The 15,428-nt window shown below is 43.9% G+C and overlaps 1 protein-coding gene across 7 annotated transcripts in view; it reads left to right on the forward strand.

Moving 5' to 3' along the window:
• Positions 1 to 15,428, forward strand: part of PKD2L1 (polycystic kidney disease 2-like 1) — a 33,470-nt gene that overhangs the window by 15,508 nt on the left and 2,534 nt on the right. For all 7 annotated transcript variants that reach the window (XM_014532669.1, XM_014532673.1, XM_014532672.1 and 4 more), the window contains 12 exons: positions 7,046 to 7,173; positions 7,626 to 7,879; positions 8,972 to 9,196; positions 9,360 to 9,588; positions 10,238 to 10,408; positions 10,585 to 10,766; positions 11,081 to 11,201; positions 12,045 to 12,143; positions 12,349 to 12,470; positions 13,424 to 13,550; positions 14,603 to 14,721; positions 14,970 to 15,093. In XM_014532669.1, coding sequence (XP_014388155.1) covers positions 7,046 to 7,173; positions 7,626 to 7,879; positions 8,972 to 9,196; positions 9,360 to 9,588; positions 10,238 to 10,408; positions 10,585 to 10,766; positions 11,081 to 11,201; positions 12,045 to 12,143; positions 12,349 to 12,470; positions 13,424 to 13,550; positions 14,603 to 14,721; positions 14,970 to 15,093 — 1,901 coding nt within the window. The remainder of the gene's footprint in view (positions 1 to 7,045; positions 7,174 to 7,625; positions 7,880 to 8,971; positions 9,197 to 9,359; positions 9,589 to 10,237; positions 10,409 to 10,584; positions 10,767 to 11,080; positions 11,202 to 12,044; positions 12,144 to 12,348; positions 12,471 to 13,423; positions 13,551 to 14,602; positions 14,722 to 14,969; positions 15,094 to 15,428) is intronic.

Genomic DNA, 15,428 nt, shown 5'->3' on the forward strand with positions numbered 1-15,428 from the left:
TGTATGACTCCAACTATATAACATTCTGGAAAAGGAAATACTATGGAGATAGTGAAAGGATCAGCCATTGCCAGGGGTCCAGGAGAGGGAGAGATGAATAAATGGGGATTTTAGGGCAGTGAAACTACTTGTATGATATGATAATGATGGATACGTGTTGAACTTTTGTCCAAACCCATAGAATGTGCAACATTAAGAGTGAATCCTGATGTTAACTATGGGCTTTGGATGATAGCGCTGTGCCATTGTAAGTTCATTGTAACAGATGTACCACTCTGGTGTGGGATTTTGATAGTGGAGGAGGCTATGCTATATAGGAGGAAGGGGTGTATAGGAAATCTTTGTACCCCCCCCCCCCACAATTTTGCGTTGAACCTAAAACTGCTTTAAAAGGTAAAGTCTGCCCTAACTGGTTTGGCTCAGTGGATAGAGCATCGGCCTGCGGACTGAAAGATCCCAGGTTCGATTCCGGTCAAGGGCATGTACCTTGGTTCCGGGCACATCCCCAGTAGGAGGTGTGCAGGAGGCAGCTGATCAATGTTTTTAACTCTCTATCCCTCTCCCTTCCTCTCTGTAAAAAATCAATAAAATATATTTTAAAAAAGGTAAAGTCTATTTTTAAATACCAGGTTCGTAGTTTGTTCCACGTATAGGGATGGTGTCATTTGAGCAGCATCCACTTCTGACATTAGACCATTAAGTTAAGGCATTTTTCTCCAGAAGAACCTATTTTTTTCACCACCACCACCACCACCACCATCATCATTAACAGCACAAACAACAAGCCTTTATTGAATAATTTTTCAATGTGCCTAGCACTATGCTATCTACATTATCTCTTTGATTGCTCCGGATGAGCCCATGAAATTGGTTCTGTTTTCACTCCCATTTTACATATCAGGAAAGGTTTAGATATGCGAAATAGTTTGTCAAAAGCTACACAGCAATTAAGTAGCAGAAGCAGGAATCTAATTCAGTGTCTGTTGGCCTGACTCAAATTCTGAGGCTGTTATCTGCTAGAGTCTCCTACAGCCTCTCTGAAGATGTGTCACACATGAGTCTCAACACCCATCAACATCTTAGCAAGAACAGCTCCCTGCCCTACCATAACAGAAGCAGAATCTTGATAGAATTCTACTACCTGATTACTTTCCTTTCTTTGTATTGCTGTAGTTAAAAACTGATATAGCCTGGCCAGTGTCGCTCAGTGGTTGGAGGTCACAGTTTGATTTCCCATCAGGGCACATGCCCGGGTTTTGGGCTCAATTCCCAGTGTGAGGCGTGCAGGAGGCAGCTGATCAATTATTCTCTCTCATCATTGATGTTTCTGTCTCTCTCTCCCTCTTCCTTCCTCTCTGAAATCAATAACAATACGTTAAAAGCTGACATAAACATTTAAAAAAATCTTAAAATACAATTCACCTACAATTCACCACCACAACACCAAAGATACTTTCATATTACCAGTCCTTATCCATATATTTACACATTTTACCTAGTTGTATCATATTTTGCACTTTCACTTACATTTATATCATAAACATTTCCTCATGTTTGTAAGTAGTTTTTATACTTTCATTTTAATAATTACAGTCATTCCACAATTAACTAAAGCATTTCTCTTGTTATTTCAATATTTGCCTATTATAGGTAAATATACCTATCCTTGCTGCTTTTTTTACTTTTGTTGAATTATTTCCTTGGGAATTTCCAGGGAGAGATATTACTAGGCCAAACGATAGGAATATCTTCTCAGTGCTTTCTGTGTGTTGTCATTTTGCCTCTGTAAGGGATCATACACATTTATTATGCTGCTAGTACCAATTTTATCACAAGCTCACCGATATTGTATATTTTCATTTATAGTTTTAATTATTAAATAAGCATCAAATGGTGCAGTTTGCCTTATTTGTCCTGATCACTAGTGAGGTCGGACACTTTTCTCATGTTTTAATTTACCGTGTGCATTTATTTTTGTGTTAATTGCATAAGGAAGACACGTGTTAAGAGGGGCAAGGAGCAGTTGGGGGATGAAGTTTGGAGCATTAGACCATAGGTGTGGGACCAACCACCAGGGGGCTTCTTTCCAGGATCTGGGTCCCTGGGGCTGAAAACAGCCAAGGAAGTTAGACATCACCTGCACAGCACTTTGGCCTGGGATGGGCCCTCGAAAATTATAATGGCCAGCCATACCGACCACATTTCTCCTCCCTTATGCTTTATTCTAGGAACTGGGTGGAACTAGACACCAGGGCTATTTGGTATCTCATCTGGCTAAAGTGGAGCTATCTTTTTAATGCAGGCAATGTGGGTGAACCATCAATCTTCTCAGAATAACCTTATCAGTATGCAACCCTTTAAACCTTACAAAGAGCTTTCACAACTCTTACCTCATTCGATCCTGACAACAGTCCTGTAAGAAATAGATATGATTATTTCTGTTCCACAGATTAGGAAGCTGTTATTACTGTCATTATAAATCGTTGAGGAATGATCAATAATTCAGAATGGCCCCTGACAGGTGGAGTTGGTCCTATTCCTAGGCAGGGAAAGTGCTGGAGAATGATCTTTCTGCCTCCACCCCTCCCCTCTCACCATCAGGACATTTATGAAACAGCTTCCAGTCCTTTGCCTTCTTGGCAGGATGGCTGTAGCCTTTTGTTGATGGAGGAAACATTGAAGGTCTTTGTGTGGAAACAATAGCTGTTTGTTTTAGGAGACAGTATTGTTATCTCAAAGGTGCACCTGGGACTGGCCCTGTATAGGAGTGGCTCTGAGCCAGGACAAGGCTGGGTCTGATCACCATGGGGTTGGGGAGGAGGGCAGAGACCCTTGGCCTTTGTGACTTGTGACTACATGCCAATTAACCTCAATTGGATGCTCTGTATCCATCACTGGTTAAAAGCAAATGCCTGCCTAGTATCACTCTACTTTCTTTTTTAAAAAATATATTGTTATTGATTTCAGAGAGGAAAAGAGAGGGATAGAGAGAAATATCAGTGATGAGAGAGAATCATTGATCATTGATCGCTGTTTCCTGCACACCTCACACTGGGTATCGAGCCGCAATCCAGGCATGTGCCCCAAACAGAAATTGAACTGTGACCTCCTGGTTCATAAGTCGACACTCAACCACTGAGCTACACTGGCCAGGCTCACTCTACTTTCTTTTAGTGGATTTTAAGGTTCTGTCCATCGATTGGTGGAATCTTGCATTAACAAAAGAGGTTGAACTAAGCTTGGAGATCGGGAAGAAGATGTCTTTCTTTTTTTATTGAGATATAATTGACATCTAATATTGTATTAATTTTAGGTGTGCAATCTAGTTTGATATATGTATGTATTGCAAAATAATTAGCACAATAAATTAACATCCATCAACATGCATAGTTAAACTTTTGTTGTCATGAGAACTTTTAAGATTTACTCTCCTAGCAACTTTCAAATATGTAATACAGGATTATTAACTGTAGTCCCCATGCTGTACATTACATCCCCTGGACTTTTTTATCTTATAACTGGAAGTTTGTACCTTTTGACCACCTTCACTATTTCACCCACCCCCCTCACCTCCTGCCTCTGACAACCATCAATCTGTTCTCTGCATCTATGAGTTTGGTGTTTTGGGGTGGGTTGTTTTTTTTTTTAAGATTCCACATGTAAGTAAAATCATACAGTATTTGTCTTTCTCTGTCTGACTTACTTTACTTAACATAATGCCCTCAAGGTCCATCCATGTTGTTGAAAATGGTAGGATTTCCTTTTCTGATGGCTGAATAATATTCCATTGTATTTATATACAGCACATTTTCTGTATCCATTTATCTGTTGATGAATATACAAGTTGTTTCCATGCTTTGGCTATTGTAAATAATGCTGCAGTGAACATAGGGGTGCAGATATCTTTTCAAGACAGTGATTTCATTTTCTTTGGATAACTACCCAGAAGTGGAATTGCTAGCTCATATGATATAGTGGTTTTATTTTTAATTTTTTGCAGAACCTTCATAAAAGCTCTTTTTTTTTTTTGAAGTTATCTTTCTTGACTGAGCATTCTTAGAATTGACAAGGGAAGGAACAGAAGTATATTGGAGGTTCAGGAAATTGTAGGTGAGCTTCTATTTCTTATGTGGTACAGCTACATAATGATGGCAGAAAATAATTGGTCACATAGAGCTATGACATTAGTGAAGGCACAATGGTAATGGAGAGAGCATGGAATCTGGAATAAGATGCCTTGGTTTATCTGATAGTACAACCTGTTAACTTGGTATTAGCCATGTCCTTTGGCAAGATAGGTCAAGATACTTAAATCTCTGGAAGCTTTGATTTCCTTATATATCAAATGAGAATAATGTGAGATTGGTGAAAAACAAATAAGGTGCTTTGTATAGTGCCTAGCATAAGTGAGCTTTCAATAAATATCAGTTGTCATTTCACATCAAGGCATACATTTTAAAAATATTGAAAAGTAAAATTTAACCCTCTAGAAAACTGAGATCTGTTTGAAAGCATCAGAATAACGCTTATGAAGGATCAGAAAGGCTACCCCTCTGGAAGTGGTCGCCAAAGATTAGGAATGGCCATAGGAGGATGATTTCACACCTTTCCTAGCATATTCAGTTACCATGCCCATCCAGACACAGAGAGTTACAAAGTTCTTTTCATATGAGGGTGAAGTGATCTGAGCCAGCTCAACCTTAATAATAGGGATTTAGCCCAGCCAGAGTGCCTCAGTGGTTGAGCATTGACCTATGAACCAGAAGGTCATGGTTTGATTCCCAATCAGGGCACATGCAGGGGTTGCAGGAAACAGCTAATCAACAGTTCTCTCTCATCAGTGATGTTTCTATCTCTCTCTCCCTCTCCCTTCCTCTCTGATATCAATACAAATATATTAAAAAAAAAAAAAGAGTTGACAACTAGTTCAGAGCAATGTTAATTCTGAGCAGTAACAGATTTGGAGAATTAGAGAAAAGGCTATGGCAACGAGTACCACCTAGTGGCCATTCTGAAGGCGCAACAATTTAATCAGCCTATTGTCATTAGGAAAAGTTCAGCTCACTGACCATCAGCTCTAACTGTGTAATGGAATGGGCTCTCAGGAGGCAGAAATTTGTTTTCCAGCCCATTTTCCAGATCCAGAAAATTGAGTCCGAGTCTTCAGATACTTAGGATAGGTAATCACAGATATAGGTTAAAGAGAAGTAAAGTCATTTATTGGACTTCATTGAATGAAATGGGGAAATGTGAAGTAACAAGCTTCCTTCTTTGCTGATGTCCCCCTTGGAAAAGTATGATGTTGCTTGTGTCTAATCTGAGGCCATATTGGCCCCTTTTCCCTCCAAGATTATGAACAAGCTCCAGTCGACCCCAGTCATGCCCTTTCCAGATGGGGTGGTAGGAGAAAATGTAACCCAAGATTTGCAAAGGAAAATTCTTAAAAAGGGAATTGCTCATTAGAGGCCAGTAAATCCTATTTAAACATTTTTATGTAATTACAGACTTACAGAAAAGTCGTAAGAGTAATACAAAGTATTCTGAGCTCCATCCACCCAGATTTCTCAAATATGAACATGTTACCATGCTTGCTTTCCCTTTATCATTCGCTCTATATATCTAGCTACATACACATACAACTGTTTGAGAGTCAATTGCAGACAAAAATGTCCCATTACTCCTATACTTTAATGTATATTTTCTGAAAACAAGGACATTCTTTTATCAAAGTCAGAAAATTATCCATGATTCAATACTATCATCTAATGAACAGACCTTATTATACTTTCACCAATTATTCCACTAATAGCTTTTATAGCAAAAGAAAAAAATATGGTCCAGTATATAATCCTAACTAAACGCACACATTGCATTTAGTTGTCATGTTTCTTTACCTTCTTTTAATCTACAACTATTCTTTAATCTTTCTCTTTCATGACCTAGCTAAAATATTTAGCAACAGCCCTAACCGGTTTGGCTCAGTGGATAGAGCATCAGCCTGGGGACTGAAGGGTCCCAGGTTTGATTCCGGTCAAGGGCATGTACCTTGGTTGCAGGCACATCCCCAGTGGGGAGTGTGCAGGAGGCAGCTGAATCGATGTTTCTCTCTCATCAATGTTTCTAACGATCTATCCCTCTCCCTTCCTCTCTGTAAAAAATCAATAAAATATATTTTAAAAAAATAAAATAAAATATTATTTAGCAACATAAATCATAATATTAGCAAATTACAAACTACAGGAAAAAAGAATCCATTAAGGGTCAATCTGTAAAATAAATGGCTATGCTCTTCAAATTCTGCCTTTTAACCAGAAAACTTATACTTTCCCTTGACAGCCCTACTTCAGACTGGGTGTCTGTCTTAGGGTGGTTGGTGGAGATCCAGTTCTTCAGGGCAAAGGTCAGGTCCTTTTTTTTTTTTTTTTTTTTTTTTAAATCTGGAGATGCTCTGAGTTCCTCTCTCAGGAGACAACTGTGCCCATCAGGATGCAATGGGGCCAGAGGTGCCATGCTTACCTCTGACCCCCATGGCTGCAAACTGACTCCAGGGTCCAGGAGACCACATCTCCATTGTAAGGTGTTTGGCCAAGGCCTTGGAGTCCTCTAGAATTTGCAGGCACTTTCCCAAGGACATAAATATAAGGCAAATAAAATGAAGCACTATCTGACGCAGAAGATGAAGTTTTCTTGGCTCCAGGGAGTGAGAACTAGGAAGTTAAGCTGGTTCAGGAAGAGAAAAGTGAATTTTCAGAATGGCAATGTCAAGAGACAATTACTGAGTGGAGTTCAGTCTCTCTGAGGTGAGTTAGGAAGGAAGGAGGAGACTTTGTAGCCACAACTCTTCCATAATGCAGCCCCTGGTTTCCCCAGTGCCACCATCAGCCTCCCCAGTCAACTCTAGGGGGTGGGTCCGATAGACTTCCATCTAGGTAGCATTGCTGGCCCAAGGGCAATGGGTTTTCCTGTGTGTGTTTTTTTGTTGTTCTTGTTTCTGGAGAATGGAGATGGGAACAGTGAGAAGGATGCCTTTTGGTTCGGTTTCTAGTGACCTATGGAATGACAAGCTCCAGTGCCTATTACTACACCAAAGTCATGTCTGAGCTCTTCTTACACACCCCATCAGACACCAGAGTCTCCTTCCAGGCCATCAGCAGCATGGCAGACTTCTGGGATGTAAGTATGACATAACCTCTACCCCTCCCTCTCCTTCTCAATGGCCTGAAGGATGAGGCCACATACAGGCCAGAGTTCAGGTATGTCAGACAATGGATGAGACCATATCCAGAGGCTAGTATCAGGCTGAATCAAAGAGTCATGAAAGGATTAATGGGTCAGATTAGAGTTAAGGTAGAGGTAGGTGAGAGATCAGGATAATGATCAGGGCATCAAGCCAGTAATTAGACTAGTATTGGAAGTCAGAGGTAAGACTGAACTTCTAAATACATACTAAATAAAGAGTAAGGCCACATTAGGTCAAGATCTGATTAAGGTTCATGGGTCAGCTGAGGAGTCCAACAGAAGCAGACTGGAGACAAGGTGGGGGAATAGGGACTGAGGGCAAAGGTCATTCTAAGGGTAGAGGTCAGGATGAGGCTGGGTCAGGCTCAACCCTGCTTGTGGTCTAGTTTGCCCAGGGCCCACTACTGGACAGTTTGTATTGGACCAAATGGTACAACAACCAGAGCCTGGGCCATGGCTCCCACTCCTTCATCTATTATGAGAACTTGCTGCTGGGGGTTCCAAGGCTGCGGCAGCTGAGGGTCCGCAATGACTCCTGTGTGGTACATGAGGACTTCCGAGAGGACATTGTGAGCTGCTATGACGTCTACTCTCCAGACAAAGAAGAGCAGCTCCCCTTTGGGCCCCTCAATGGCACAGCGTGAGTTCCCACACCAATATTATAGGGCTTGCCCCTCTGGGCCTGACACCATTCCAAGGTTTGGAAACCACTTCCACAGAGTCATAGGGAAAAGTAGAGGTAGAGCCTTGGGGTACTCAGAGAAATGGGGAGGGGGATTTCTCTGAGTCCCAACTTTGGCTGTTTGGAGACTTTGGTCTGAGTCATTCAGGAACAGAGAAGGTACATTAGCAGACTGAACCATAGCCTCAGGACTTGTTTCCACATACAGGTCACAGTCACATTTGCCTTACTCTGGAGGCATTCCTGCCAGAGACAGCATTTTTTTTTTCTTGCCCAGAAGTCACTTGAGAATATGGAGAATTGACGAAGCATCGATACTGTCATATGAGTCAGTATCGATGCTTCAGGGTTGGCAGTCTGACCCTTGGAACTGATAGGGAGAGCAGCAAGGAATCAAGTATCGATGACAAATTAGGGGAAAAAGGGAGAAAGTATGGCTAGGACAGGAAAGAAAGGGGTCCAGGGTAGAAAGTTTGTAATCAGAACAGTCATGAGGTTACCCAGCTATGTACATGACCACAAGAACAGAAAGAGACTCTTCTGTATTATATGGGCCTGGTGCTTCCTGTAAGGGGTCTACTTAGGGTGGGGTCAAAAGTGGGGCTTGGGTATGTGATCCCTAGTCTTGGGTGACATCATGAAAAATTAGGAGATTTACATTTGAGTTTCAGTTTGGCCACTAACTAGCTGGATCATCTCAGACACCTCTGAGTCTTGGTTTCCTCATTTGCAAAATGTGGATAATGTTTATCGTCAGTTCTAAAACAGATGCTAAACACCAAACAAGATAATATATGTGAAATATACATTCAGGGTGTCCCAAAAATGTATAATTATTCATTTCAATGGGTTAAATCAGAAAAGAAAGAAACATTGGAATTACTTATTCAAAGTGTGTGTACATTTTGGGGGAGACCTTATATATGTGATATGTATATATAATATGTATGAAACTGTAAAGCCCAGATAATCATAAAGTATTGCCGTTGCCTTGGGAGATCAGCTTTAGGTTGACTCAGACATCTGCTTAGATGGCTTCTTCCTCGGCAGGTGGACATACCACTCACAGGATGAGTTGGGGGGCTCCTCTCACTGGGGCCAGCTCACAAGCTACAGTGGAGGTGGCTACTACCTGGACCTTCCGGGATCCCGGCAGGGCAGTGCAGAGGCACTCCGGGACCTTCAGGAGAGCCTGTGGCTAGACAGGGGCACTCGGGTGGTCTTCATCGACTTCTCAGTCTACAACGCCAACATCAATCTTTTCTGTGTTCTGAGGTGGGTCCCCTTTCCCTACTGCATCCCTCCATCCATGATTCCTGGTTCTCTTCTCTGCTCGAGGCCCTTCCCTAAGCATGTAACCTGTGCTGGGGATAGGGAGAGAAGGGAATGGGAGTAACTGTCCCAGCCCAGGCCCCACCAGACATCTCTCCTCCCACAGACTGGTGGTGGAGTTTCCGGCTACAGGAGGTGCCATCCCATCCTGGCAAATCCGCACAGTTAAGCTGATTCGCTATGTCAGCAACTGGGACTTCTTTATCATTGGCTGTGAGATCATCTTCTGCATCTTCATCTTCTACTATGTGGTGGAGGAGATCCTGGAGCTCCACGTCCACCGACTTCGCTACCTCAGCAGCATCTGGAACATTCTGGACCTGGTGGTCATTTTGGTGAGGAAGAGATATCTTGGACTTGGGACATATCGGGAGGAGATGGGGGATCAACCCTGATAGGGGCTCCGAGTTATTCCTTTTAGAGTCCCAAGTCCTCCTTATGACTTCTGGTCAAATCCCTCTGTAACAGCTCTCTGAGCAAGAGGCTGATGTTCCGCTGACTCAGCCCTCGGAAAGCCTTGTCTCCCACATCCCTTCTCCCTCAAGTCTTTGGTCCAGACCCTGCTCTTTTCTTTATGTTCTTGACACTCTGTTCCTCGTCTCTTGCCTTTATGATCCCTTTGAAACTCCTGCCTTTTCTCTCATATTAAAATATCCTGCCTCTTCATCTTTGTCTAATTCCTATTAATAGGACACATTAATTTCCTGACCAAGGCTGGGAAGTGGTGGGGGAAATAAACTTACTTGGCTCCAGATCTCTATGGTCCTTTACAACCTAGGTATTTACCATTGGCCCCAGAACCTTCTCTTGGGCTTGAAGACGCTCCCGAATAATCCTATCCAGTTCCATTTGAACCTGGGATAGTCAAGAACTCAGCAATGAAGCATGTTTTGTTTCCCACCTGTGTTACCCCTATGACTTCATCGCTGACCTTCCCTTGAGATCTCCTTGACTTTTCTGACCCCTCAACCCCTGTGATGACAGCTCTCCATTGTAGCTGTGGGCTTTCACATATTCCGAACTCTTGAGGTGAACAGGCTGATGGGGAAGCTCCTGCAGCAGCCAAATACATACGCCGACTTCGAGTTCCTCGCCTTCTGGCAGACACAGTACAACAACATGAATGCCGTCAACCTCTTCTTTGCCTGGATCAAGGTACCCTGGGACTCCTTACTCCCAGTTTCACCTCAGTGCACTCATTCTCCCTTCCTCAATACTTGTCTCATTTTCCTTGCCTGTTTTGGCAACTCCTGTGACCTCCATAGTCTCCTGAAGTGGATTGTTTAAAGATTTTCTTTCTTTAATTGCTTGGTTCAACATGGTCCTTTCAGATATTCAAGTACATCAGCTTCAACAAAACCATGACCCAGCTCTCCTCCACGCTGGCCCGCTGTGCCAAAGACATCCTGGGCTTCGCTGTCATGTTCTTCATCGTATTTTTCGCCTATGCCCAGCTCGGCTACCTGCTTTTCGGGACCCAAGTGGAAAACTTTAGTACTTTCATCAAGTGCATGTGTGTGCCCTGTCCCCTTCACTCTTCCCTGGCCCCTCATCCTCTAACTCCATGGGTGTATGTAGCCTTGGGGAAGCTGGGTATATTCACGTGGGCATGTCTGTGCTTAAAGCATCTGTGTGAGGGTCTCTGGAGGCCCAGATGCGTGCGCTCAAGTATCTGTGCATCCTGTCCTGTCTCTATCGGATTGGGTTGGAGGTGCAGTGAGGGGTCTGAGTCCACTAAAGAGCATTAGGAAAGTGGATGGGGTATGGGATGGGATCAGGGTTATGGTTAGGCTCTGGGTAAAACCCAGAACCTGGTCTCTCTCTCAGTTTCACTCAGTTCCGGATCATCCTTGGGGACTTTGACTACAATGCTATCGACAATGCCAACCGCATCCTGGGACCTGCCTACTTTGTCACCTATGTCTTTTTCGTCTTCTTCGTGCTTCTGGTGAGGGTCCTTCTGAGAACAGGGTGGGGATTTGGGACCTGAGGGGGGAGATGTAGAAGGCCTGCAAGGTGGGGTTTTGACACCCCCCACCCTGTTCTGCATTCAGGATTACAATGGGTTTTTAAAATCAAAGATGGGGAGTGTGTTGTGGGGGTAGGCTGGATCTTCTGAGAGCTGGATAATATGATTGGTCAGTGTGGTCAGCATGGTCAGGTAGTTTGCACAATATAAGGGCATCTGCAGGCTACCTCACTAACATCAAACCTGTATTCTCCAAGGATGGAAAGAGAGAGAAAAATGCCTCATTAGAAGTGGCTTCACCTAAAAGCTTCCACACTTATTCTCCAAACCCCCCCTTCCTGTGGGGATCACTAGCTATTTTTACACCCACTGTTGTGTATTTGTTCTTTCTTCCTGACAACCATGAAATATCTGGGTTTGATTTTTATTAACAAAGTAGCAAGTTTCTTTATTTGATCAATAGATAGGGATACAGACATGGACTGATGATAAAGAGATCACAATTATATTAACACCTTGGAAAGTTTCTGGCTTCAGTGCTTGGTGGGCCCTTACATGGAGGGACTGTGGCATATGTTGGGGTATCTTTCTGGTCAGGTTACTGTAGCAATGGAGTGAGGTCACCACTCCATGATCCATCACTAACAGGACTGTGCTGAAAGGCTGGGCTCTAACCTTGAGATTCAGGGATTAGTGGGCTGCAGATCTGGGGTTGAAAGCATGGCCCCTTTAGAACATGTCTAGAACATTAGTAGGGCCAGTGGGCTCCATGCTGTTAGTGGGTCTGGGCATGAGGACCCACATCCCTGCCTTACCCTCCAGAACATGTTTCTTGCCATCATCAATGACACATATTCAGAGGTCAAGGAGGAGTTGGCTGGACAGAAGGATGAGCTACAGATTTCCGACTTCCTGAAACAGGTACCTACTCAGTCTCCTTGAGCTGCATACCTATATCAGGGCCCATGTCCAAGGCTCTGTGTCCTGGTCTGTTCCTGACTAATGTAGGGGCCTGTGCTCTTGTGTCCTTTCAATCTGTCCCCAGAAGCCTGGAATCCTGTGGATGGGGGTGAGGGGAAGGGATGAGGAGGAGGCTGTGGGAACTGGTGCCTGTTTCCCTTTCCAGGGCTACAACAAGACCCTACTGAGGCTGCGTCTCAGGAAGAAACAGGTTTCGGATGTGCAGAAGGTCCTGCAGGGTGGGGAGCAGGAGATCCAGTTTGAGGATTTCACGAACACCTTGAGGGAGTGAGCAATCAGAGATCCAGCTTTCTCTGATATTGGTTTATAAATCCTTGACCCTCAACCATACATCCTTTGCCTATAAGCCTCTGATCTTGGCCTATGGGTCTCTGCCCTTGGCTAATAGGCTTTTGACCTTGGCCTATACGTCTCTGACCCTGTCCTTCAGAATTGTGCCCTTGGTTTAAAGGTCTATGACCATGTTCTATAATGTTCTGGACTTTGTTGAACCAACTCTTGGGAGTAATGTAATATAATTCCATGATCATTGTATACATCCCTCACTCCCACAAAACTCTGATCTTGGTTCCATGCTCCTCCCCAAACACTGGTTTATTTCCTTAGCTATTCCCGCCCAGCTTCCCAGTTAAACATATTAACAAACACTAAAGAAATATATTGTAAGTACCAGCTGTAGGCCAGACACTGAATGATAAGTAGTTGCTCATTGCTAAGGTATCCAGTGAAAGGTGGGACATAGCAGGAGATGAGGCCATAGAAATGGGTAAGGACCACATTGGGAAAAGCCTCAAACATTACTACTCTATCCAAAGGATAGGATGCTCAAGAGGCATTTTAAGCAGGGAAGGGGTACATTTAGACCCATACTTTAGAAAGATCAATTACCCTGGTTGCATTATAGAGAATGGATTTCAAGTAGGGAGTAAAGGGGAGGCTGAGGAAATGGAGGGCAGGTTATTTACGGCAAAGAGATTTTGCATTGTAGGAGATCACAAGGGCCCGAACCAGGAGACAAGAATGAAAGAAATAGACTCAAGTGATTTCTTGGGGGTAAAATTGCTAGACCTTGGAGATCCTGGCTTTCCTATGAGGTGGTCCCTTTCTTCCCTAGAGAATAAGACTCTTGCCAGAGTCTGGCTAAAAGAGTAGGGAGTCCATAATCAAGAGATCACAGCCACAGCTTGTCAGAAGTTATTTCATCATCCTGTTCTCCTCAGACTGGGGCACAAAGAGCACGAGATCACTGAGCTCGCGGCTACCTTCACCAAGTTCGACCAAGACGGGAATCATGTCCTGGATGAGAAGGAGCAAAAACAAATGCAACAGGACCTGGAGGAGGAGAGGGTGAGCGCAGCTGCTTGGTGGAGAGGTAGTATAAGGAAATTGCTCACCCTCCCCTCCCTGTCAACTTGCCCAGAACACAAACCCAAACTGAAAACCTTCCAATAGATGAGCAGGAAAGAGCTCTCTAGAATAGTAGTTCTCAAATTGCTGCATATTAGAATGCATGGGAGCCTTTAAAAGTCCTCATACTCATCCCTGGCCAGGTGGTTTAGTTGATTGGAGCATCATCCCATGCACCAAAAGGTTATGGGTTTGATATCTGGTCAGGGTGCATATAGTAGGCAGCCCATCGATATTTATCTCTCATTGATATTTCTCTCCCTCCCCCTTCCTCTCTCTCTAAAATCAATCATCTGGTCGGGGTGCATATAGTAGGCAGCCCATCAATATTTATCTCTCATTGATATTTTTCTCCCCCCACTTCCTCTCTCTCTAAAATCAATAAAAAACACTTTGGGTGAGGATTTAAAAAAAAATCTTTATACTTAGGCCACACCCTAGACCAGAATCACTGTGTGTGTGTGAAAGTTGGGGACCCCAGAAATCAGTACTTTTTAAAACTTCCCTGGTGATTCCAATGCATAGCCAAGGTTGAGAACTATTGCTCTAAAATAGTCTGTAGGGGGAAAGGTCCAATTGCTCAAGAATCCCTGATGATTCCTTCTTTTGAGATTTTTCAAACTCTTATCCTTAGCTGTCAGTGGTATTCCTGCTTCATCCCTTTCTAGTGTAGACCAAAAAGTCAAGGGCAGTACGAGGAATTCTGGTATTGTCCCTCCTCTCCCAAACTGAGTTGGCCTCTAGTGAACACCTCATTAATCAAGGCCTCAAGGAGCTTGTGTTTTGTTTCTTTGGGTTGTGACTCCTTTCCAGAGGTTGGGCCAGCTTTGTGTCCAGTGCCACTACTCTGATTCCATTGTCTCCAGAGTTTGAGAGGGAAGGGGCATAGCAAGAACTATAGCCCAAGGCCTGTTCCTGAGAGCGAATTAGAACCAGAGCTGATGGCTTCCCAGAGTCATCTTCTCCTCTCTGACCTCTGACTTCCTGATCAGGTGGCCCTCAATGCTGAAATTGAGAACCTGGGCTGGTCCATTGTGAGGAGTTCACCAGGCAAATTGGGTCCAGAGGCTACCGGAGCAGGTGACTGGGTTTCAGGAGAAGAATTCTACACGTACGTGCAGCCAGGGACTGAGGGCTGACTGTGTTTAAATATCCTACCTTGAACTTCTTTCACAACCTTCTAATCCTCTGTCCTAGCCTAGGAAGAACTTCTTCCCCCATTTAATTCTCCCTAAAGGCTGGGTCTTACCTTCTTTTCTTCCAGCTAGACACACACCATTCTGTTCTCCTTCCCCTGCAGACACTCAATCCCCCAAGCACATATTTCTACTTCCTTGGTCTCTCTCAAATCCTGAACAGGCTCACAAGGAGAGTTCTACAGCTGGAGTCTGTCCTGGAAGGAGTCCTGGCCCAGGTTGATGCGGTGGGCTCAAAGCTAAGCATGCTGGAGAGGAAGGGGCAGCTGGCTCCCTCTCCAGGCATGGTGAGTGGCCCTTCACCTGAGTCCTCTTGGCTCCCCACAGTTGAACTCTACCATCTTCTCCACTCAGTGGGTGGAGGCAAAACATTTTTGAGAGATCTGTTTTCAGGGTATTGGGGTGACATGTTCTTCACAGGAGTCAGTGTATAGGGGAGGTTAGGGGTGGGAGCAAGGCCTACAGGTGGTTGCTCTGGCCTGAGGGATGCGTTGGCCTCTAGGAGATGGTCTGGGATTGGAGAATCAGATCCAAATAAAAGGAAAGTGGGAGACAAAGTCCTCTTTCTAATGACCTGTCTGTTCCTTTTTCTTCTAACAGGGGGAGCAGACATTTGGGAACA

Source organism: Myotis brandtii, unplaced genomic scaffold (genome assembly GCF_000412655.1).
Source record: "Myotis brandtii unplaced genomic scaffold, ASM41265v1 scaffold902, whole genome shotgun sequence".
Classification (NCBI taxonomy): Eukaryota; Metazoa; Chordata; class Mammalia; order Chiroptera; family Vespertilionidae; genus Myotis; species Myotis brandtii.